General features: G+C 41.7%; 2 protein-coding genes across 4 annotated transcripts in view; one reads left to right on the top strand and one right to left on the bottom strand.

Annotated features, from left to right (window-relative positions):
* arid4b (AT-rich interaction domain 4B) overlaps nt 1–11,695 on the bottom strand; it is a 37,883-nt gene extending 26,188 nt beyond the window's left edge. For all 3 annotated transcript variants that reach the window (XM_071894399.2, XM_071894400.2, XM_071894401.2), the window contains exons 1-2: nt 11,559–11,695; nt 9,245–9,293 (exon numbers count right to left, since the gene is read on the bottom strand). In XM_071894399.2, the coding sequence (XP_071750500.2) occupies nt 9,245–9,250 (6 nt within the window). In that variant the 5' untranslated portion in view covers nt 9,251–9,293; nt 11,559–11,695. The remainder of the gene's footprint in view (nt 1–9,244; nt 9,294–11,558) is intronic.
* A 521-nt stretch (nt 11,696–12,216) lies between these two features.
* ggps1 (geranylgeranyl diphosphate synthase 1) lies at nt 12,217–24,881 on the top strand. Its single transcript, XM_071894404.2, has 4 exons — nt 12,217–12,493; nt 14,807–14,899; nt 16,101–16,171; nt 23,073–24,881. Exons 2-4 carry the CDS (start codon nt 14,827–14,829, stop codon nt 23,874–23,876), a joined length of 948 nt encoding a protein of 315 aa, XP_071750505.1. The 5' UTR covers nt 12,217–12,493; nt 14,807–14,826; the 3' UTR covers nt 23,877–24,881.
* The last annotated feature ends 384 nt before the right edge of the window (nt 24,882–25,265 follow it).

Below are 25,265 nucleotides of genomic sequence, written 5' to 3'. Positions count from 1 at the left end.
GCTCTCCGATTAGCGGCATTTGCTAAAATTATGACCCTCGCTCCTCAGCGCAGCCTTAAGTATGCATGCAGAATTATATCTACATTTTAATGACTCACTAACTCAGGAATATGTGGTTATGTTCTTTATTTTCTGTCGTTACTGGGGCCATGATAGGAATCAAATACACAATGCTGAGAAAGACACTTTATAAACGTTAGCTACAAAGTTCGAAGATATTGTGGAAAAACATTTCTCTAAAAAGGTTATGTATGTAACATTTCATACTAGAAGCAACTATGTTTAGATGGTTGTCCTGTAAGTCCTGTAAGTGTTCTTTCCGATAGCGGGAATGGACAAGAGCATGCAGGTTTTTATCCAACCAAACAACACCAGGTGATTTCACTGATGAACACACCTTCAACCAGAGAGGAGATGAAATCTCACTAATCAATGAAATCATCTGCTGTAGTCTTTAGCTGGAATAAAACCCTGCAGACTCTTGGCCCTCCATGGCACACTGTTGCCCATCCTCGCTTTACAGTGAGACACAATCAAATCATACTTCTTTGGGAATGAAAAGGTAAAAGTTTGCAGTTATGAATTTATACCTTTGACATGCTTTAAACTGTTGAGATATACAAGTCAAGTTTCTCCATCGTCATATTTCCGTTGACATTGAATTGCCATTATTGCAGACTAGTCAGCATTGCCATGTTAGCCCAATTCAGCCTGATTGTTTTTCCCCCTCTTCTTTGATCGTCTCACAGGCTGGAATGCCTTGTTTCACTCTCTGGAATTCACCATACAAGCATCAGAAAAATTTAGCCCTCGCTAAATCTAAATAAATGGGAGTCATAGGTTAAACTGCAGTATATTTCAAAATTCATTGTCCAATTACCTCAAATGAACAACACTGCTTTATAACCCTCATTCGTTTAGTATTAGCTGTGGCTGAATTTTGCTGCTTATTTAATTTGCCAGATAACTAAACCACACATTACATTCTGGCCTGAGCAACAGACTACTCTCAGGCCAAAGAACCATCATGTAAAAAAAAAAAAATAAGACTTCTAACTTAATAGTGTGAGCTGTTCTGAATAGAGCACAATCTCTTTCCATTAATCAAATACGTGTTACAGTAACTGTCAGCCAAGTTATCATGCAGAGCAAGCAGAGAGTTTGGCCAGCATGTAAACCAAGTGCTCTGATAGATATCTAGGGGTATTGGCAGATATGTACTAAATATTAGAATGGTAGCCAGCCTACTTTGATAATCCAGTCTAGTTTTGTGAAACAGAAAATGAAAAGTCAGGATTCTCTGTTAGCAAAAAAGCAGCTTTTCACATTGTATTAATTTCCTACTGGGCAAAGACTTTGTGCACGTACCCCAGCTCACTGGTGGGTTGGGTTGTCTCACTCTGGGAGTGTGTAGTTGAAAATAGTGAAGATATTTATCTAAGATGCAAAAAGTGCAATAAAATAATTGTTCCCCACAACCACAACTAATATTCCTGATTAATAGTTGTGATCACAATATCAGTATCACTTCAGCCATAATCACCTACATGACCCTGACAATCATCCCCACTCAGTGCCCCACAAACAGAAAAAACACACCTGTCCCTTAACATAATCAAATATAATGCAACACTCAGACACCCAACTACCAACTCCAACTGGCTGCAAGTACTCTTGATGAGCTGCCACTCCTCGGGGCTGGTGGCAGTCCGGCCAGGACAAGGTTCCTCTGTTCTAGAGGCTCTGGGATTCAGACAGATGGGATTCAGGGGCAGAGTCCAGTGCACTTCAGTCCTCCCACCTCTCAGATAAACACCTCATTAGTCTTTAGTGCAGCCTGGCCTCAGCACCAGCTGCCCTGGCCAACACCAAGTTTACATGACGCAGCAGCCATTTCCACTGGCTAACCAACTCTCTTGTCAGTCACGGCTGCAACACAAGGCTGGACAGTTACAGTATGTACTACTGTTCCTTCTCCTCTTTCAACGCTAATAATCGTCTCCTTTCGCTCGCCCCGCTCTAAGCCTGCTCCTTTCTTCCTCAGAAAAAGGAGCCATGCTTCAGAGTCAGAGAGGGCATTGGGGGTTATCTTGACAGCTGGGGCTGCCAGACCTCCCCAACTCAACAAGGCAGGGGTGATAACGCACTACTGAGGCCAGATTTACATTTGTCATGCTCACATGCCAACACAAATAGAGGGTGGTTTGTTATTTCCAATGATAATGTCCCCCCCCTTCCTACATTCAGCTAAAACTATGAAAGGGAATTCCATTCCTGGGATTAGATGGCCATTTAGCCTACAGCTGTCTGGAGAAAAACACTGAATACTTCTTTCTTATTTTCGTTTCTCCAGCCAGTGCTAAATGACACACAATGTTTTCCCCCTCAGATGTTCAAGCAATCGAGTTGACTAAGCTCAGGGAGGCGGAATTCCTGCGCCTTTGGGAGGCGTGCTGGTTAAGATCCTCTCGCCAACACATAATGAGCTCAAAACCTCCAGCACCTAACAAGAGTAGCTCTCACTTAAGATACTGTCATGCAAAGAGTACAGCGGAGCAAAACACGGCGTGAGCCTCCAGCGGCACTTCAGCTTCTGCATGCAAAAGACAACGTTATGGTAATGGTAGTAGTACGATCAAGACCAGCTCTTTGGCTATTCACCTAGCGCCGGTGATGTGGAAAACACTCTCCGGGCACACGTGCTTGATTAAACATACTCAAATATGAATTGGCACGGGGTGACAAAACCCACCTGCCGCTAGCATGGCAAGAAACAAGCCTAAATTGTCCTCAAAACTGCGGCTTGACTTGGCTTAAAATGAGCATATTTGAGAAAAAAAACCAAAGCATTGCCCTCACGGTGCAGTAAATGATAATCAAACAGGATATCAGTAAGTAGCAGTGCAGTTATCACACAGATTTAACCATTGGCCGACCATGACAACCGCTTTTCTCTTTTCACAGAGGAAGCATCTAAAACAAGTGAGAGGTCATGGTGCACCACTAACGTCGGCCCTAAAGTACTTGTGGCCTGCATGGTGTCAGCGAACATACTTTGAACAGATTAACACCTCACTGATCACTGGTGATCTGAAGCCTGCTCAGTATTTAGGCCTTTCTAGTCGTGTTTCTAGTCAGAGGAAACAAAAGTGGCAGTGCTGTTGAAGTCAGGGCTTTGAAAACATTCTATCTTTACCAAAGCAAAATACAGCGGCACTGGCAGCGGCAGAACGGGATCAGTTCCGCTCAATACAGATTCTCAGGTCATGAAAAATTTAACAGCCAACTCCATACAGCACAAGCACTAGTAGAAAATGAGCCACTGCTTACAGAGCAATTTCTTGGACGGCCTGAGTGAGTATAGCAGTTTCATTCTACGGCTCAGTCAAAAGACACTTCCTGGCAACTACCAAAAGGTTAAAGCAAACTGATGGCATGATGGTGGTGTGCTACATGTGACCTGTGGCGGTCAATCTCCAACTGCTATGACCTTATTTCAATGATCAGAGAGGGGCTCAAGGAAGTCCTAGCCAGGGGTAACAGATCACAGCCTGCTGGTTCAGCTTTCTAGGAGGTGCATTCCCTCAGTTAGCATGCAGCTACTCATTTCCAATATTTAGTCTTTAATTGGAAAGGTTCTTTTGCAACAAGCAAATAATAATGCCATAATTACTCCAGTCACTTTATTATAGACAAATATAAGTGAAGTAGAATTAGTCAGATGGGGTGCAGCAACAGGTAAGATTAGCAGCTAAAACACAATTCACACTACAGACTAGCTGTGCTGCTTCATTTTCAACTATTTTCTATTTCCATCACTCATCCACCACAACAGTAGCAGTCTGTAACAGTGTGCATCACTTCTGACTAGTTATTCTACTTTTTAAAATTGCATTCCTATTTCCTAGGCATGATCTAGGGTATATACACATATTTACACACAAATTGCTTACATTATTAAATGTTTAAGGAATTGTAGGTGTAGATTTGGGGGGAGACAGGGGACATGTGCACCACAATATTAGAAGGATGAATTTTCCCCTTCAATTATTTCTGCCTCAGACTGATATACTATGCTTGTGCTCACTCTGTGTTTTTATAAGCACAACTGAGTTTTACTGAAGCACATCTTTGGTGATTGGCTTTGGTCACAAGAAACCGGAGCCCTTCCCCTGGTTTTTTAATTCTCCATTTACTGCATGACTTTAAATACATATAGACAACAAATTAGTCAGCCATGTTTCATATTTTGAATATTTTTTCCATCAGATCAGGGGTTTAGTTTAGCAATGTCTTGCTTTATTTCACACTGGCCAACAATTCTTCTCACTCTCTCAGATTTAATATTGTTTAAGAAGTGAGGGAAAACAGAGATGCATTTAGGCCACTACTATGCCCATAGTATGTCAGTGGTATTTGCTGCCCAGGATTTGATCCAGAGTTTGTCCCCCGAAGCTGAAATGCAACCTATGCCCTTGTTAGGAATACAAGCATCACTATTGCATCGCAGTATGTTTCAAGTTACACAACAGCACAAGATGTAGTTGGGAACATTCATTTTATTCAGCTACTGTACCAGGTGAGAGTGGTTGATACAGGATGACTCACACTTAAAAGGCCAAGTCAAATAAACTGTACCAGATTCCAATGGAACAAATCAATTATTATCGTCCCTAGAATTACTATGTATGTACATCAGTAAAAGCATACAAAACCACATCTTCTTAGCAGACTATTCAGACACTAAACCGCATTACTGAAAAATTTTCAAAAATTGTTTTTGACCCATCATATTGTCCTATAATGAATGGGTTTGTATGCTGAACAAAGGAACATGCAAGAGGCATGCAGGAAAGAATTAAGCTCCCTCCCAGCCTAGCTCACACGTTGTACAATAATCCTGCTGTGAATCACCTCTTTGTCCAAGCCAGAGTCACCGCAATTCCAGTGACTGGTGCTTCGGCAGGGGTTGCCTTGGCAATGCCATGACTGGCTTCAAACTAGAAAAAAAATACCAATCTTAATACCTTTTGTTTATACACTAATTCACCAAGATTTAGGCCAGTCCAACAAATCCGCTCCTCACGCAGTGTCACGAACAATTCAGAGCAAATATATAGGCCTCAATTGAATAATTTTAACATAAAATTAGGATGCTATTATAACTTAGAAGATTAGACAAGGTCAGTTCTAGTTCCATGAATCATTGATGCTTGTGATGTTAGAGCAGCCTATATCCTGAGCAGTTACCAAGCATGCGGCCCCATTCTCTCACCCCAGGATGCAAAACACCTTTTCTTTGCATATGGCTTCTGGCCGAGTTGTAGCAGTCTCTTTTAATTGCATTGTGGCTTCACAATAGCTTCCAATACGTTTTTGGCACATGTCATCTTAGAGAGGTCTTCAACCTCCCACACCCATGCAATACCTTTCCCACTGGCAACTGTACAACCCAGGCCTTTATAGAATTCAAGAAAAACCCTGAAAACTAATGGGACTGCACAAATATCCTCCTAACTTAACAACAGTTGGTTTTAAAGTTCTAAACCTTACCATACTTACACATTAATAGGCCTGAAAGTATTCCAGAAAGTTATTACATCTATTTGACGAAAAAAAAAAAAAAAAAAAAAGATGTGCTCATTATATATTCCCAGGCAGGGACACTTTCATTAATTCAGGCAACTTGCTGCACCTGGCTTGCTGAAGGTTTCTTCACAAATGCAAAAGCGTTTATTATGTCTACCACTGCGCCGTTTGCTATTAACAATTACTGTGGCAGCTGAAACTTATCTGAATACTTTACATTTAATTCCTTAAAACTGATTTTGAACTTGGCAAGTGCCACAATTACTGTATAATCAAGGAATAGTTGAAGAGTCTCATAGTCAACTTTTAAGCTCAGTCCATTTGAGGTGTAATGTTTAGGGAAAAAAACAAAAAACAAAAAAAGAAGCATTACGTTTGCTGCAGCAATTTTTCCTCTCACTAGCTCTGGTAAAGGCTCTGCAAACAGTTACTATGTTGTTATGATGGAGCAAGTTTGGACAGCAAATGGCAGTCATCTAAAGTGTGATAATACATGGTCATGGTCGCACCGTAAGGTAAAGTTTAAGTCATTCACAGCACTATTAACATAAAGATAGATGCATGTAGGTTAGATTACAACAATTACAATATCAGTGAATGGATGCCCTTGACATTATGAAACAGCACTCGACTCCTGACACCATAAAATATTTAGCATGGGCTTGAACCCCTGGAATTGATGCCTGTGACACAAGCATTTAATTGATCGTGTCTAAGTTATCAAGGTTGTGCACCAGCTGGAATAATGAGTGTGTTGTTCTACCAGCTTACTTCTGCTCAAGTGTAGACTGACTTTATTCTAATTTAAGCATAGGCTATTTCAATAATATTCGCAGATTAAGTTATTACATGGATTAGCCTAAAATATTTAAATAAACTATCCAACACATTAGTCTACTTTTAGAATGTCTAAAGTTAAAAGTATTTCATCCAGCACACACTGCTGTAAACAGCTAAGGAGGAAAGGCTGTGAACCACAAGCTGAAGTGACATAAAATACTAAGTGAAAGGACAAAGTCATCCAAATTGATAGCCTACTGCTATCAAACCGGAGAGAAATTCAATAACTGCAAAATGGTCATGGGTAATGGCAACAGTAAATGAATCTTTAAATACTAGGCTATACTTCATTCAAGTAGAAAATTAAGCAGCAAAGCTAGCCTACAGTGTGAAATAGATATTATCTGCTAACCACACCTGTTTCTGCATCACATCTGACTAGTTGTTCTACTCTTTGAATTGCATTCCTAGGTATGAGAACCAGGGGCCGTGTCCACAAACATTCTGAGTCCTCTCAGAGAGCTCTTATCTTAGCCTAAAATTTCTTAGCAAGGAGTCCTAGCTTAGGAGTGATTTAGGAAAGTTCTCAGAGCAACTATGAGCAAGGAATTGCCAAGAACTTTTATCTTAGTGAGGAGGTGTGGTTGACCCCGTTGCTAGGTGTGATGCTCTCTTTGGATGCTGTCATTGGTTGATCAAGAAAAATCAACACGCCTCTTTATGTCATCCAGAATGAACACAAGGAATCACACAAGATAAAACACAATTTACTCGATATTAACGCGTGGTTTGCTTATACTATCAACATTTTTTTAAAAATAGAGCTCATTGGACAAAATCTTTGAAAACCATACAAATGGTACTTTTTAATACTTGTACGGTCCTCACAGGTTGATGCATTATGCCTTTATTTGGGTGAATACAGTAATGTTATTATACTTTATTTGATGTTAAGATTTTGTGAAAATGGCTCAAGACTCAGTAGTATTAGTATAATTTATAGACTATATTGGCAAGCCTATATGAATAGGATTTTTGAACAAGAGTATATTGCCAATGATGCGGACGTGTGTCCCATCAGTGACCAGACAATACAGAGAAAACTCACTATATCCATAGCTGCTGTTTTGTTGGTGCACAGTGCGCACGTCCAGTGGGAATTAAATAGGTTGCGTCACAATATGAGGCTGTAATTATCACTGCTGCACTGTTTGCCTGTTGCTAAATATCTTAACATTGTGACAACTTTCACAATAATAATAGCATTAATGCGTCTTTCGGCCATTTTCTCCTCTCCTTAATAAACTCCTAAGCTCCTAAAAGTCCTCCTCTCTACTCTTAACAGCTTTCCACCTTAGGAGCTCTCTTAAGGGCTAAGATGCTTTGTGAATAGCTTTTATCTTTACTAGGATTTAGTCTTACTTTTAAGGGGAAATTCTTAGAAAACATCATCACTCTAAGAGTTTTCTTAGCTTGCTTAGCTTTGGGGATACAGCCCCAGAATTCCATCACCTGCTTGTTATAGGAAGATTTATTATGTAACCACTAATCATCCTGCCACATTAAGGCAACATTACTAGGGGAATAAACATGAACGCAGAACAGTCAGAGTGGTTGTGAAATAGCGACAACGTACCAAATCAGAGGGATTTCCCAATCTCACAATCAACATGGATGAAACCGTTAAACTTGGGGGGAAAACTGACATGGAAGGTATTGACTGAAGTTAATATACTGTATAGCCTAATGCAACAAAATGTAGTGAAAACTATTTTCCCATAACAAGATGCCTTATGTACCACTCTTGCATCATAAAATACCATACTTTGATACACTATTACATGCATATTAGTGTGCGTTTGTGTAGTCTGATTAACCACTACAGGCATATCATCATGAGGAGCAATGTGACAGACTACATATCGTTACTGTAGCAGCTCTTTATTTGTTCAACGCCAACTCCCCAAACACAAAGCTTGTCAAAGGACTGACGTCTTCCACAGACTGAACTCTTTTGACATATAATTACTGTCCTCTTATATTTTGTTTTCTCCTCTCAGCATTCTGTTAGGCTATGTATTTTATGTACCAAATGAAAAAGGAACTAAAAATACAGACACTTATCAGAAATATGTCATACCAATTAATGTAAAAGTGAAAAGAAATCTGCAGGTTATCACTCTGCATATGGCTCCCATGGCAACAGGATGACAAGTTAAAACACAACAGCCTGCAGGCATAACAACAGTTACAACTTTGATCCATTGAAACTATGAGAAAAGATTAAATAGCTTGCATCACAGCCTACTTCTCAAACAATGGCAGCCGTGACTTTTTCAGAGTGAATAGAGCTGCAGTAAACAATGCCAGAGCCTTTGAATATATTCTGAATTTCAAAGCTAGACACTTCTGTTACTTGTGTATCATTATGCCCTGGTCCTTTCCCAATACACTCTCCATGAAAAGATGTTTGTGAAATTCACATATCATTACACTTTCTGGTCATATCTCAGAATAGAATTCAATAGCCTCTAATAGTGAGCATAACATCAAAATTACCTTTCCCAGCTGTTTGTCAATTTTGTTGAAGCCACTGGAAACTCAATATCATGCTTATCAAATAAATGTATTGCTTTTGTCTATGTCAATTACGGTTGCCTCACCGTTTGAATTGGACCAAAATTAACATTTAGTAAAACAAAAGCCTTTATAGATTAAGCAACCAGTTCACTGATGAGAGCAACAGGATGAAGCACACTTGTTATCTAGGAATTTATTTAAATTGAGGCAAGGCTGGCAAAGTAATGTGCAGCAGTGATAAAACTGACTTTCCTGTGGCTTGCAATACAAGTAAGAGTTTCATGAATGAACATACCTTCATCTCTCTATGAGTCCTCTTGGTGACCAGTGTAAGGAATCTGTGGCTGGAAACAGAAGTTTTAAGATACTGTTAGACATGATACAAAGTGCAAACTTCAGAGCCAGAGCCACAGCAAGCAAGCACTGTTATGATGACATCACTTGTTCTTCTACAGTGGTGGATGCCATGAAAAACCTGGATGGTAGACACACAATTTACATTGGTAACAACTGTCTCACAAAATGCAAACCAAATCACCTCAACGTATAATTTCCCTTTAAGAATAATGAGTTTGATTTTAGATGGATCCTTTAATCGTTCTAAAAAAAAAGTCTTAAGACCCTTTACTTAAATAATCATTACTAATGTGATATTGCAGTGGACTGCCCCAGTTTGTAACCAAGCTTTCAAACTACATTCCCAAAATATCTGTGTTGCAAAGTAAACCGTGGCAGGCTGATCATTCCCATTCGCAGAGCCTGTAAAGCCGTTTATGTAATGCCCCGTGTACTGTAGTCAGTTGGGGTCTCGGCGTGTGGAAGGGCGAGCAAACAAAAAAAGTAACTCAACGCTGGCGAAACAGTCTACTTCCTTCTCGGTCTACACAAATGCATGGTCAATTTCACAGTAGCTGGTATAAGGTGATAGTGTAAGCAGCTCGGTGCTCGGCTGTTTGAGTACGGTAGCGTGGTGTGCCTACTGTCTGCACTGCACTGACTATACGCTACAGCAAAGGATGACGCCATTTCTGTAGCTGACAGTCGGCTAAAACAAGAACACTTCGGCACAGAAGCACGGAAAATTGCGGGGGAAGCGCGCATCAACGATCGCTGTTCACCTGCCCTTGTCAGAGCCATTTCTCTCTCGGAGATGAATCTCTTGATTTTAGAGGAGAACTGCTCCGAGACCGTTCATTTTCATTTTCCCCGAGTCGCTCCCCCTTGTCTCGGTGCGCTGCTCTCTGCGGAGAGTACACTCGACAGCAAAATAGAGCGATAACACTGGCGAGGCAGGCAAGACAGCGACCAAACCAGACCTTTTTATAAATACGGTCTTATGGACGTTATATGCTGCAATAATAGCGTGAAGTTGAATAAAGTAAGCCTGCAGTCCGACTGAAAGTCACTTTCTTTACAACATGTTCTCTTTATCGGCTGGTCTATCATTTTGCTGACTATTCACTGAGTAACGTTGAGTGGGGTTGCTTCTGACAAAGAAACAAGTCGACGAAACGGTTCGCAACAAGGTCAAGCCTAAGAAGACTTGTAACGCAGCAACATCGCCCAAATGCCTAAAACATTTTATTATTATAAGAGAATCCAAGGTCGTAGCCCTCATTTATGGATCTTCGTCGTGGCGAATGATCGCGGAGGATACAATGTCATCCGCCCCAGACAATTTGCTAGACCAGCCGTTGCAAGTGAGTGACTGACCACCAAGCTGTCTCAACAATGCACACACAGCCCGAGCCTCTACCGTCTTCCCCTTGTCCTAAAAGATGGGGCCGTGGTTAACTAAAGCTGTGAGCGATTAAACAGCTTCGCCAACCATTTCTGTTCAATCATTTTGTCAACGGTGATGTGCCAGTCACGGATATGTGCAAAATATTGGTCACGCACACAACATTGAGAATAACAGAGGTGCTCTAGCAGAGCAGCTGTGGAAAAAATATTCCACCTCGCATCAAGAAATATACAACTGATTAAACGGATGAGTTCATTGACACAATGTAGCAGCGGGTCCTGCCTAGACTGGACAAGCCAATCATGAGAAGCTAACGTTAACGATACTAATGGCACAAAAGAAAACCCTGGCACTGCGAATTTACTCATGAAACTACAGCCGTTTAATCGCTGGGCGATAAATCACATCTTGCAGCGATGTCACGCTATACAGGTCGGCAATGGTGTCGTGTAATATCACTTTTGATGGCTATTAGGGAACACCATGACAGGCACTGTTCGACGACACCTTTTCGAGGATTCCTCCGCTCAACAACACAACACTCCGATGCTTGTCTAGCAGGCTTGAAACTATTCCACCCAGAGTAACGATGGCTAACCTTTCACTGCCACTGCTGTGCTCATCAGCTTAATTTGGCTGGTTACAGAATAACTTTGTTACCGAGCTGGCCAAGTTTTCTCCGTATTCTCGGCCGTTGGCTTTTTGCTGTCTTGGCACCCAATTCATTCATTCCTTCAAATCTCCCTAAACACATCACAATGTTAGTTAACAAGTTAGCTATCGTCAAGGTTGGCTTGGTAGCAGCCAGCCAGCTAACGAAAATATTCCAAATAACATTGGCTATGCCGAATAAAAGCAGTCTTACCTACGCAGTCAAGTTGAGAAACACTCCTGTTTTTCGACGAAAGTGTATTAGTAATCCATAGGATCATTTATATGTATAATCTGACAGGTTTTGAGCGTCGTTCGTTGGCCCGGTTGATGTTGGATGCGGATCGGCAAAAGTCGTTGCAGAACGCTGCTGTTGCCTTGTTGAGTAGCTCGCTAGCTCTTTCTCTGATCCTTCTCCCCGCCTTCTGAAAATGATTGACAGGTATACAAACCCAGCCTCTGTCATCAGTATGCTCGCCCGTTGGATGCCACAGTGCAGGGAACGCCTTAACTAAATATGATTGGCTGAGCCAGGAGAAAAATATCCATGGTAAACTGTAAGACGTAATCCGACTGGGTGACTATCACAATACAGAACCAAGAGAGGCCAAGAAACTACAACCCCCACAGTTCTGCAACACATATGTGTGTTCGATATGTGTTACAGTCTCGGCCGACACAGGGGAGATTTCTATTCATTGTATTGCCTTAAAGTTCAGTTGCTTCCGCCGGGCAATGTCGAATATCAAATCACAACATACAACATGCGACGCCCCCATGTTGCATTCCCCACCTATTCTGCGCTTGCTCTGTAAAGAAGGCAAAGCCTATATAGCTAGCTCGCCAACACTAGCTCGTTGTGAAAAGCGGCTGTGTGCTGTTTTACAGTCACACTACCCGCCTGGCATCTCGTGAATTAGCTAGTAATACTGAGAGCTGAAAATGTTATCAAAGTGTGGATGTGATGGTCATATCGTGTGCCTTATTTGACCAATGTTGAATTGGAAGTTTTTATTTTGAAAAAAACTAAATATTGTTCAAAGCGGGTGTACCGGCGCACTTATGTTAGCCTCCTAGCTAACTAGCAATTTGGCTAACAGAAATAAGGGACTGATCAGCAGACTGAAGGGAAGCTGCCAAGTCTCAAAGGTGGGTGGAGCTATCATAACTAAAGTAACGTACTGAAGATGAAGAGGGCAGACCAGTATGAAAGAGCACAGTTCACTTTATTCATATGGTTAATCAAACTGGAAAATGAAATCCCGCAGTAGCATTTTATTTTTCAAACGTATGGATCCATAATTTGGGTCATCATGTCATTTAAAATTCATTAATCAAATTTGCATTTGAATTTTCATGTACAAGTACGCATATTATCTAGCAAATCGAAAATGAAACTGCAAAGGCTATATCACATGTTAACAATATTCAAACGTTAATTCAAATTTGAAATGAAATGCAGTAAAATTGCATTGTAATAAAATGTATTATGACCCAAATTATGCATAGCCTACATAAGTTGGGAAAAATGTGGAATTTGATTGCATTGATGTTTTCCAATTTGCACTAACAGCTGAATAGTTAACTATACACAAACACTCGCTCTCTTACTCACACACACACACACACACACACACACACACATATATTGCAGAGTGCCAGCAACTGTAAATCTCTCCATGAAAATGATGAAATTGCATAAACATTATTTTTTGACAAGAAACCAGATCTTCTCAAATATGATATTGCAATGTGTCTGTAACTTGGTGCAAATGGACTCTGTAGTTGTGTTGTTATTTGATAGAAAGTATCATGACATGTTCTTTTATCTGTTTATCTTTTATCCTTGATCTGTCTGTGATGTCTGTGTGGTAACTGAGTTAGAATCAGTAGCTGTTATGTTGTGCATCAATAATTCATCACAAGCAGGGATGTAGTGAACAGTAAACCCGCCTAAAGTCAGTTTACTCCCCCATTTTCAGAATAGAGGTTACCTGTACATCTTTATGATGTAAATTCATCATGTACATTGGAAATAGTATCAAGCTGATAAGTAAGTTATATGTGGATGGTCTTTTATGGGAATAAATAAATTTGCTCGTCTGAAAATCTAATTGATTTTAGTTCATAGTGGTGGTGGTTTTTATTGCCTCGTGATGATGACCAGCAGGAGGCCATAGTTTACCCACCTTTTTATTTAGCGCTGCATCACTGGTCACCAGTTTCTGTGAGTCACCGGTGACATAATTGTTTTTCTTGTGAACACATTCCAGTCCTGCTGTCACCATGCACAAGAGGATTTCACGGCCCTATACATGGGTCTAATACGTGATGGATAGTGAATAGTTACGTCATGGAAGCATTTCATGGGATTTGTCAAAACATTTCAATTTGCTGTTTGGTTTAGATGATTTAGGCCATTTTTTTTTTAGAAGTGTAGAGCTTCCAACATTGAATTCATTTTTTATTTGCGTTTCACTTAGCCTAACAGCACTCACCACTTTATCTCTGTCCCCGTGTAATTGATAAATTAATTGTGCCTTTCATGTCCAGGCTGCATGAGCTTAGGTAATACCTTTTTTTATTTTCATTTTTTTTATATTTTCTCTTTTTCGGACCATTCTCTGTAAACCCTAGAGATGGTTGTGCGTGAAAATCCCAGTAGATCAGCAGTTTCTGAATTACTCAAACCAGCCCGTCTGGCACCAACAACCATGCCACGTTCAAAGTCACTTAAATCACCTTTCTTCCCCATTCTGATGCTTGGTTTGAACTTCAGCAGATCGTCTTGACCATGTCTACATGCCTAAATGCATTGAGTTACTGCCACGTGATTGGCTGATTAGATATTTGTGTTAACAAGCAGTTGAACAGAAGTACCTAATGAAGTGGCCGGTGATTGTATATTAAGCTACAGACTAGTGTAGGTTATGTGGTGTTAGTTGCGTAAAGCTGGCCCTCGAGTCTAACATTACTCTTGTCATGTCGAATGACTCCTTTCTGCAATTTCTTTCACTGCTGTATCGATTTTGTCTATACCAGCTTTGGGTTCCTCAAGCTGTCAGTTTTAAGGCAGAGTCTCCCTTAAAGGAATGATTCACCGCAAAATGAAAATTCATTCATTATCTACTCACCCCCATGTCAGCTGAAACTCCATTGAAGTTGGTAGGACCAAGTAGGAACTTTTCCTTTAAGTATGGGGCTGGGAAGTAACAGATACAAGCAATATAGAGAAGAATACAAAAAAAAAAAAAGGGCACCTATAGAAGCCTGACCTCGGGGGCACCTCACACACATACACAGCATTTACATTTACAAATAACATTAAATATGTAGGGCAGTCAATAGATGTAGTTTAGAAATTGCAATACTGCAACTATTCCAAAAGTGTTAAGTCTTCAACAGCCATATTTGATTTTTTAATTTTTTAATTTTCATTATATTTTCCATCTCCTCCAATAGATTTGCTTAAACTTCAAGCAATGGATGGCGACAGGGAAGCAGCCTCTGAGCGAATTCTTCTGGAACCGTACAAGTATTTGCTGCAGCTGCCAGGTGAGTCAGCTGTGATGTCAGTGGCGGCAGGGTGGCCTTGTGGTTCCAGAGACAGACTCGCAAAAGCCATGTGTCTTGGTGAAGTGTCCCAACCTGCTCACTTCTTGTTAGTCACACTGGATCAGAGCATCAGCAAAATGCCCAAAATGGTTAATATGATGTTTCACAGCAGATGTATACACATTTGATTTAATCAAATTTAAAATGTTGTGGCATATTCGTCTTGAACTTAAATTTCAGATCTATATTGTGGCAGCTGTATTGTTGTTCCTTGTTCTTTTCCCTATGTTAAAGGTGTTCTTTTGTCAAGGCCTGATTGATAAGAAAGTCATTTTAACATTTCACAGACAGTAACTACAGAATCAAACAGTACTTTGAACATTGACAGTTTGTCTTTTGGGTAGTGGTTTTAAGAGATATTTTACATTGTTAGAACAATCTTAAAGCTACACTTGGTAACTTTGCATGTTGGCAGCCCAAATGGCAGCGAGAGGTAATGTTTGGAAGAATTTGAACTTCAATACCCAGAAATCTGTAAACGGTGCATTGTTATGCTCATGATTACCAACATACCGTTGGCGAGTCCAGCTTTCTCTGGACAGAGCACAGGAAAGTTTTGTATTTTGCAATTCGTCACTTCCTGTGGATAGAGAAGTGTCCATACTGAACACCAGAATTACATTTGAGTAAATGGGACGAATCTGCGGGGTGTCAGTTAGTTGGGATGGGATGTTTTTTTCTATTGTAGCCCCACTTTGTCATTTACGCTGGTAAGGCAGGTGCATTTTTACATAAGTCTTACCTAGCGCAACCTTAACATAAATACCTCTGTGTTCTTGAACTGTGAACCCCCAACTTTACCTGTTCTAGCTACCACCCACTAAATGTGGTGATATTGGCCTTAACAAACCATGCATTCTGTTTTATCAGAGACATTGGGACTCAAAATACCAATACCAATGTCAGGGAAGCCAAGGCAGAGAATCAGGCTTGTTAGTTAAGACTCATATTATTTCAATGTAGAATGAGCTGATGATGATTTTCAAGATTAATAGTCAGGCAGCGTGAAGGATGCAATTCAAGGTTACCGTTTTGCTCTCATATGAGTCTGGACTGTTTTAGAATTGCCTTTGCATGCTACAGTATTTTTGTCCTTGACTATTTTAATGATTGAACTTTCTTTTTCTCGCTCTCTTCGCAGGAAAACAGGTTAGGACGAAACTCTCCCAAGCATTTAACCACTGGCTGAACGTTCCAGAGGACAAACTTCAGGTGAGAAGCCGACCATTTCAAGCCTCTTTAACATTCAGAGCCGTCATGTTTATTGTTGCTGACAGGCCCAGGAAGGTGAAATGATGCCGCGCTCGTTTATTTCCTAATTCGCCCAGAGTGTTCTGTCACCTGAGTCGCTTCTAACTGAATGTAAATCTAAAGCTCAGGTTTAGAGCTTAGAGCATTCATGATTTATTACAGGAGGTTTCTAATGCAGCAGAGGATCAAGTCGAACGAATGAAGGAAAAAGGAGCAACGCTTTTGAAAACAGTTTACCCTTTTCTGTTCTTTTTTGGTCTCATGTAAAAAAAATACAGCTTTCTCCTTTAGCTGCTGATGTCAGTAATGGTTGGTGTTGGCTCATCTTTCTTTAAAGCCACAATACACTATTTCTTTGGCCATATAGATTCAGTGACAGCATGGGGCTGTAACAAAGAGATGATTGCCAGACTTTACCGCTCAAGGTGTTTTGCTCACTTCTTTCAGCTTTTATGAAAGCTGAAAGAAGTCTTCACTTTGAAAAGGTACGCTCAGTGACAAGGCGGCCATTATTTTCACTGTTTCATCTCAACAGTTTTTCGTTGTCTACTCATGATGACTCAGTACTTTAAAGTGACTCAGTGGTGGCAGATTAGGATTAGGCTGGTGACGGATACAAATGGAAGACTGGTGGTACTCGGTTTAGAAGGAAAAGACACAGCAAGGTGCGAAGCGTTTGAAAACGTGCGAAGACTCCTGCCATGCAGATAGACGCCGTACAGCCGAACCACGTTCCTTGTGATAAAATGACAGTTCAGGCTATTCTTCCAGTTCAGGCTGGTCTGCTGGTCCGCTTCACCTTCACATCAGTGTTGTTTTCACACTGAGCGTGGCCTAATTTTCTCCTGTCATCTCCATTGTGTTTCCACTTCTATCAGTTTCTATCCCCTGTTTTTCCGCTCATGTTCTGGACACTTCCTTATGTGTCTGTCCGCACTCTGATCATGTGACACCCTCCCCTCCCTCCCTCCCTCCCCCATATTGCTCAGATGACTGGTTGAGGAAGTGAGAGACAGAGGGCTGTGTAAGCAAACAACAGACAAAACAATAAAGTCACACACACGGCTAGCTGCTAACCAGAGTGAACCCAGCTTCGCTCTGAAAAAGGGAAGTGCTCCCAGTGTTGCGCAATGGGTGGGGGTTCTTTCAATAGCGATCATCGTATTTACTTATCTGAACCAATACTGTCCCAGCTTTCATCATCTTCTTTTTTTTCCAGAATTCTCCCTTGCCCAATCAGATTTTCCTGTCATCTTGCCCCTCTCCCCTTTAATATTCCCTTCTGTCATCTCAAAGGGATGAAAATCAATTCTAATAGATTTTGGCACTTAACCCATCAGTGCACAGCAGGCCATTTTTAGAATGCATCTCTATCAAATTGAGTTTCTGCCTAGAAAGAGCGGTGTTGTGTTTCTGGAGAGAGTGGAAGCAAGACTAGCATGCGAGTCCAGATGGTCTTAAATTATATACATCAAGCACTTTTATTCATTCCATGTGAGCTGCTTTCAAGCCCAGTGCTGAGAAATTGCTGTTTGATTCCAATAGCCTAAAGCATCCTTTTTTTCTATTTATCTTAAGTTTGTTTTCAAAGTTAGATGGAAGAAGGAACGCAAGAAATTGGTTGTTAGCATTTTTTAGGAAAATGGACAGCTCATGTTATTGAACTGTTAGCAGAATGTTTCATTTCGCTTTTAGCATATACTTTTTAAATGGGAATAGGTAGGTCATGGTCGCTCAGTATTTTACTGTTTTTTTCCTCCCAATGGTACAGTAAACAGTACCAGTGCCATAAAAGGGAAAATGAGAAGGAAATATGTGGCAGCATCCAGGGATTTTTTCTTTTTGCATACAACTCCTATTAATTTCCAGTGAGAGACGACTGCTTTTCTGCTCTTTTTTTTTTTGTGTGTTCCTGATCACATCCGTGAGCATGGGATTAGCCAGATTTAAATTGCAGACAGCTTCCCAGGCAAACACACGCCTCCACTCCTCCACTCCAATACTGTCACTTCTTATCCTTGGATGCTTAATGATTAGACTGCAACAGACATACCGAATTGCATATTCAAATAGCGGGCCCATTGGCATTTCTACTGTTCTTCTGTCAGATTAATTTCTAATTAACCATTTAGGGTTTATTGGGTGTATTGAGCAGGACCCTCCCCGCCATCCCCTTAGGGAGAACAGGCTGTCGACCCTATTAGACTGATAGTGTTAGCATTGTGGTGACTAAATAGTGGCCCTATGTCCGATGATGGAGATATGGAGACTAATCTGCTTTTTGTGAATCAGCTGCCTTTCCCAGTGCAGAATGCTAAGTGCCGAGCCTGTCAGCTCTCATTAGGTTTGCTGCTCAACAGGTCTCCCTTTGTCCTGAATTTTTTATAAATCCTCTCCAAATAGAGTAACCCTAGTTCTGCAGCGGAGCTCACAGGTCGCACTGTTGCGAGCGCACGCAGCCTCCTGTGGTCATTTCATCTTCAAATGTGCAATAAAAGCCCCCCACCCCCCTCTGTGATGACTGGTTGAAGGCCTCAATAAAAACAATCAGGAGTGTGTGTTTGTATGTGTGTGAGAGAGAGTAATATCCTTGCCTGTCTATCTTCTGAGGAATAAGATATTTATTGAATATAGTAGATCAGTCCCGTCACGTCTGCCCTCCTCCTCCCACCACAGCATCTCTCTCACACTTTGCCTCACTGGAGATATGTTTAGTAGCAGCTCAAAGCTTCTACAGTGCTACTATTATAGTAGCTTCTACGGCTAAAAATGAATTACTGCCATGTGGAAAATTGAAAAAGGAGCAACTTGAGATTCAAAGTGGCGTTTTTGATTATTTTCGCATTACATGCTGCTACATTTCTCTATGTATTCCTGATATATTTTCATTTCAGAGGCTCATGTGCTCCTTAGGGTTAAAATAAAACATTACTCTAGAGCACTGAGCTGGACTGATCACTTGTTGATGTAGATTTGTTGGCGGTTCATATGGCCAACGTTCATATGCAGATTGTCGCCAAAGGTTTGTGCTCCTGTAAAACATCTGACAAGTTCACTGTAGACAGTATTTCCTCTTTGTTATGATACAGTAGCTAGTGGAGGTACTTAGTAGCAGGATAATTGTACTTCTGTCATATCAAAGAACTGCCCCCCCCCTTCCCCCCCTCATGGCTTTCTGTCTCCCTCTGTCTTTGTGGCAGCTCTGTGGTATATTTGGCTGTAAACTCTTGCTGAACCCATCATGCAGACTGCGAGCACTCCTCCCATCATCATTAGCACACTGCTGCCAAGAAGTCGCCGCCATGGAAACAACCGTGCCTCCAGATAGATGGAGGCAGTGACAGTTGCACACTGTCTCATTCATTTGGCTATTCATTCTTTATCAAAAACCCATCTGTGCCGCTCTACTATGTAGTACAGCACGGGGAGCGGAGGTTAGGGAAATTCCTCCAGCGCACATCGGCTGCCTTTCAACCTTTAGCAGGCCGGCCTCCTCCTGTTCTCTTTGACAATGCAGAAAGGTTAGCTTTTATCACGTTTCCTGACTTCTGTCTTTTTGCTTTTAAAACATACAGTATGTGTCAGTCAAGGGGTTGTCTGTCACACAGGCTCAGAGCTTCTAGTGGGTTTCAGCCTGACTGAAGGTGAGTGAGGCTGTAATGTCGCTGCCACTATGACAAATTAACTATGACCTGATTGGCAGGTTGGCATAGTGAACAGGAAGTGTAGCAACTCATAATGTAATAACTGCCGGACAGTGTAATACCTTCTGAAATGTAATTACCCTCTAAATGGGTCAAAAGAGTAATAATAAAACCTGTAATGTATTATAACAATAATAATAATAATAAACTTTATTTGTAGAGCACTTTTCGATATAGTTACAATGTGCTTCACAGAACAATAGGCGAACAATAAAAACAAACACAAATGGTGATAAAATGAACACCTAATAAAATAACACTAATACCAATAAACAAGAAGACGATGGCAATCAATCTAAACACAAAAACTAAGTAAAACCAAGTTCATAAAGGTATGTTTTTATGATGTATGTATGTATGTATGTATGTATGTATGTATGTATTTATTTATAAGACACTGAAGAAGCCACCCTGATCTCCTCAGGCAGCTTGTTCCACAATACCAGTATTAAATGTAATTCATACACATTAATACATTAACCAGCAATTATTACTTCAGAAGGGGTGTAATGTTATTTAACTGATGATGTACTGAATAGTATTGACTAATGATGAAATAACTTGAATTATTACATTACATTCTTACAAGTTAGTACATTGTTAGTCAAAATTATGACATCACCAATTAAATGTTGCACCCCTTGTGAAGTAATAGACGCCTGTTATGTAATTATGTAATTATGTAATGTAATTATGTGATGTTATGACATTATCCAGCAATTACATACTCAGATTTTATTACATTTTCAACCTATTTAGACAGACATTTTATCACATTTTGATAAGTTGTTACATTATCCGGCAGCTATCACATTATCAGTTGCTACAGGGAGACGGCCCTTAAACCAGAAAACCTGGGTTCAAGCCCCCATGTCGAAAAGTATCCAGCCTGCTCAAGTGTCCTTCAGCAAGCAAGACAGGGAGGGGGCAAAATGAAAGAGAATGTCCCTGCAGGGATTAATTAAGTGATAAATTGTTATTATAATGCAGGGACATAAGCATCATTTAGTCCCTCAGGGAATCTTCATTACTTTTTCATTTTTGTCTGTTGATGCTGACAGAGTAGGCAGGAAGTGCTGACAGCAGCAGATGGTATTCCAGTAACCTGTGGTTAGCACCTAGTACCTCTAAGTGAGACAGGTTTATACCAGTCTGTAACTGACATGGCTGTTTCAGAGTTATTTCCCCTCAATATATTGGATTCAGTGACTCCTTTGTTGTGAAGGAGTCTTCGCATTCTTAATGGTTCACTGATTGTAGCTCTGGCAAATAGAGCATGTTTCCGCGTCAATAACCTCTAGTGATAATCAATGAAGTCTTAGGGAGCAATGAAGGCACTGGGCACTAAAACACAGAGATGGCCTGACTATAATTGGATCCCTTGGAGAACCCAGACACTCCAAAACTAGGAAATTGTTGGTGCTTGTATTTTGGTTTGATAGCTGCTGTTTCTTTGTTATTGTTACCTGAGGCAACGCTGTTGTTCATGTGACTTGTATTTCTGTCTTGATTGTGCACTTGGTCTTTTTGTTCTCCTGACAGGGAATTGTAATTCTCTAAGGCCGCAGTCTGTTTGTAATGAATCTTTTATCCTAGAGTAGATGTTAGGCTACATAATATCCCATTTTCTCATTTAGGAATCTCATGTCTGTATTAGATTTATTTTCTCTGCCTGTGTGTGTGTGTGTGTGTGTGTGTGTGTGTGTGTGTGTTGCTTCAGGCCCCCCCCCCACACCCCTCCTGTGAGTGGCTCACTGAGGTGGCAGGGTGAGTGAGTGTCGGGGCCCTGCTGAGGGAAAGGTTGTGTTTGGAGGATAAACGGCTGAACTGGCCCAGCCTTGGCCTTGTGCCCGACCCACTGAGCCTCTCTTTGTGCTCCCCGGCCCCACACAAACAGCTTTCATTACCAGGCCACACCACTTGTCTTCTAAATCAGCACAGCGCTCCAGCAGGCCGCATGGCCGGCCCAGGACCTGACGGCAACCCTTTCTGTTTTGTGTCGAACAGGGACTAGTAAACGCTGGAGTCACATCAATTTCAGCTTTTTCCCGGGTAGAAGCTCCTGCTGATGGACTTGGAGCATTTAGTCCGGCCCAGCGCCCCCTTGCTGTGGAACAACTACAGAAATTGTCTGACTTGAGCCAGTTTGTTAGTGTAGCAAGCAAAGTATTGGCCTTATAAATACCAGCTCAAAATGTAGGACCAAATCAGTGATTGGTAAATTAAAAGAAGTCCCAGTAATCCCTGAGTGAAATGAGCATCAGCATTCATTCAAATGCATCTCTGTACCACTTGTTGCGCTGCTATACATTGGTATAAGAAGACTTGACAAGATTTTGGTGACTCCTTGGATCAGTGTGTGTGTTGAGGTCAATAATGGATCATGATAAAGCTGTTGGAGCATGTCGGTACACCCGGCCCTGTGGCCCGTACCCAGTCATTGTCTCTCTGGAGGGGGTGAAAGCGCTCCAAGCACTGGAGTGTCACCTCTACTTACTTACTTTACCATGTGACTACATTTCCTCCTCTAACCCATTCAGCCATTCCCTCCATATGCTCCCAGTTGGGCACAACATCTGGGTTTTGGAGTAGTAGACCAGATCAAATCCACAGCAGTCCTGTCAAAGTCTGTCTGACCTTCCAAAACAGCTCCAGACTGTGTTTATGCCCCCGCAAGCAGTCCAGCTCTACATTCTCTCTGTCTGCCTGGTTTGTTTCACCCACATTTACTACATCTACTTGTCAAGATGCTGTCTGCTGGAGCAGTGCAGAGTGTAGACGTGGCTCCCTCTACTGGATACTAGCTGTAACACATCTGTAATGCATAATTCATCTAGAGTTTCTTTGAACCTGAGTTTTATGTGTAACAGTAAGGAAAGGGAGGCTGTTCTTTTTCTTTTATGTTAAAACAAGTCATCTATTGACACTTTAAAGGCCCATGGAGGCAATATTTCCTCGGCAACAGCATCAATATAGCAGTCCCCAAATGTTAGTACAGCAGAACACAAGCTATGGCATAGAAAAGTTAAAGTATGGCCTAGTATTACCAGATGATTTTATCTGTTAAAATTCCAGACACAATAATTCCTCTAATCATGGGTTATTATTTATGCATCACTGTCGTCTTTAATCATCAGGTGTGTTTGTGTTGTGTTCAGGTGATCATCGAGGTGACGGAGATGCTGCACAATGCCAGCTTGCTCATAGATGACATTGAGGACAGCTCTAAGCTGCGGCGAGGCTTCCCTGTGGCCCACAGCATCTACGGCATTCCCTCCGTGATCAACTCCGCCAATTACGTCTACTTCCTGGGGTTGGAGAAGGTGCTGACCCTGGAGCACCCCGAGGCCGTCCGGGTGTTCACCCGGCAGCTGCTGGAGCTGCACCGCGGCCAGGGCCTGGACATCCACTGGAGGGACACGTACACCTGTCCCACTGAGCAGGAGTACCGCACCATGGTTCTGCAGAAGACCGGAGGCCTCTTCGGCCTGGCCGTGGGCCTGATGCAGCTCTTCTCGGACTGGGACCGGGACCTGAAGCCCCTCCTGGACACGCTGGGCCTCTTCTTCCAGATCCGCGACGACTACGCCAACCTGAGCTCTCGCGAGTACAGCGAGAACAAGAGCTTCTGCGAGGACCTGACCGAGGGCAAGTTCTCTTTCCCCACCATCCACGCCATATGGTCGCGGCCGGAGAGCACCCAGGTGCAGAACATCCTGCGGCAGCGCACGGAGAACGTGGACATCAAGCGCTACTGCGTGGACTACCTGGAGAAGGTGGGCTCGTTCGCCTACACGCGCGAGACTCTGCGGGGCCTGGAGGCCGAGGCCTACCAGCTGATCAGAGACGTGGGGGGAAACCCCGAGCTGGAGGGCCTGGTCAAACACCTCAGCCAGATGCACCGGGAGGCTGAAGCAAAGGCAGAGGCTGCTACTGAGCCGCACTCCAGCCAGAACCACTGACCTCATACATCGCTCACATCGCCACATACACTCACTCAGGACACTGGCTCTCACTCCAATAAGACTAAATCTTCGCTACCAGGCCCATAATGCACTGATGCAGACATACACACATCTGTAAAGTGCTAAAAACATCAACAGTATAGATATATTACATTTCATCTGGCTAGTAGTGAAGCAAGTCTCACTTATTTATTAAGTTGTTGTTGTAAACCATATCGTCCTAAGTCAAATGCTCTGGTTTGATGGTGAATTAACTTGTGATGTAAACAGCCTTCACTGCATTCAACAGCTGTGAGGAAGCAAAACAGCCCTAAATTTTGACTTTATCACTTTGTGTGCTAGACTGCCACCTTGAAGTGTTGCTAAACTATGTACACATCATCAATTTGTACAGAGCCTCCGTGTATCCAGTATGTGTAACCGTGCAATCAGTGGAAGAAAATGAATTATAATGGAAAAGAACTTGGTATCGTTTTAGGTTTGCTTTTCTGGAAATGAAAAATGACAAGACGGCAATGAAGCTTAAAAACCTTACTTTCGATGTGCACCACACTGCATATAAATGTATTTTTTTGTATTTTGCCACCAAATGAAAATGGATTCTTTACCTAGGGTCAAATGAATGCTGGGTGCTTTTTCTCCCTTTTTAATATAAAATGTGCATGTGGGCGTCCGAGAGTGTGTGCGAGTGTGATTTTGGATTCTTAAACATGATGCTGCCAGAGTGCCAATCCTGTAGAAAAGACCTTTGCTACTGATTTGCCTACTTCTTTCGTAATGTGCATGGCATTATGTGCTAATTAATCTACATGGCGTTATGCTTTGCTGTGAAAGGATGCTCTGTTGGTTTGGTCTATTGCAAATCTTATGCAGACTGTGTCCTGGTGGTATGTTTCCATCTACTACAGGTTCTTCATATACTCAATATTGTATTCTGTATTATAACATTTAAGTTTATACTGTGCTGCGAAAATATTACTTGCATTTGTCAAATAAAATAACCTTTTAAAGAAATTCTGAGGCCTTGTTTGAAGCATAATTATTAGAATAGAACGTCGTTTCTCATCTGCCTGTGGCTCTGAGTCAGATCTCTGGGCTACAGTTTGTTTTGGATGCCGGCGCTTAGGCATCATAGTTATGAACCGAGCATGCTTAATGGAACGGGGAAGAGAAGGCACAGCTACTACACAGATAACCAGCACCATCTACTGAGCACACTGGCATAGTTGGAAATCAAACTACGACTGACTGAATGGTGGACTGACAGCCGAGTGTGTGTGTGAGGAGGACTTACACACACACGGCCTCACCAATACAAACACTGACCTATCATTAGCTGTAGTACACATAATCAGCTTTCTACTATCAGACCGAAGCACTCGGGAT

The sequence above is a fragment of the Centroberyx gerrardi genome, chromosome 15 (genome assembly GCF_048128805.1).
Source record: "Centroberyx gerrardi isolate f3 chromosome 15, fCenGer3.hap1.cur.20231027, whole genome shotgun sequence".
Classification (NCBI taxonomy): domain Eukaryota; kingdom Metazoa; phylum Chordata; class Actinopteri; order Beryciformes; family Berycidae; genus Centroberyx; species Centroberyx gerrardi.
The sequence above is the reverse complement of the archived record's forward strand: the minus strand, read 5'-3'. Positions and strand labels throughout refer to the sequence as shown.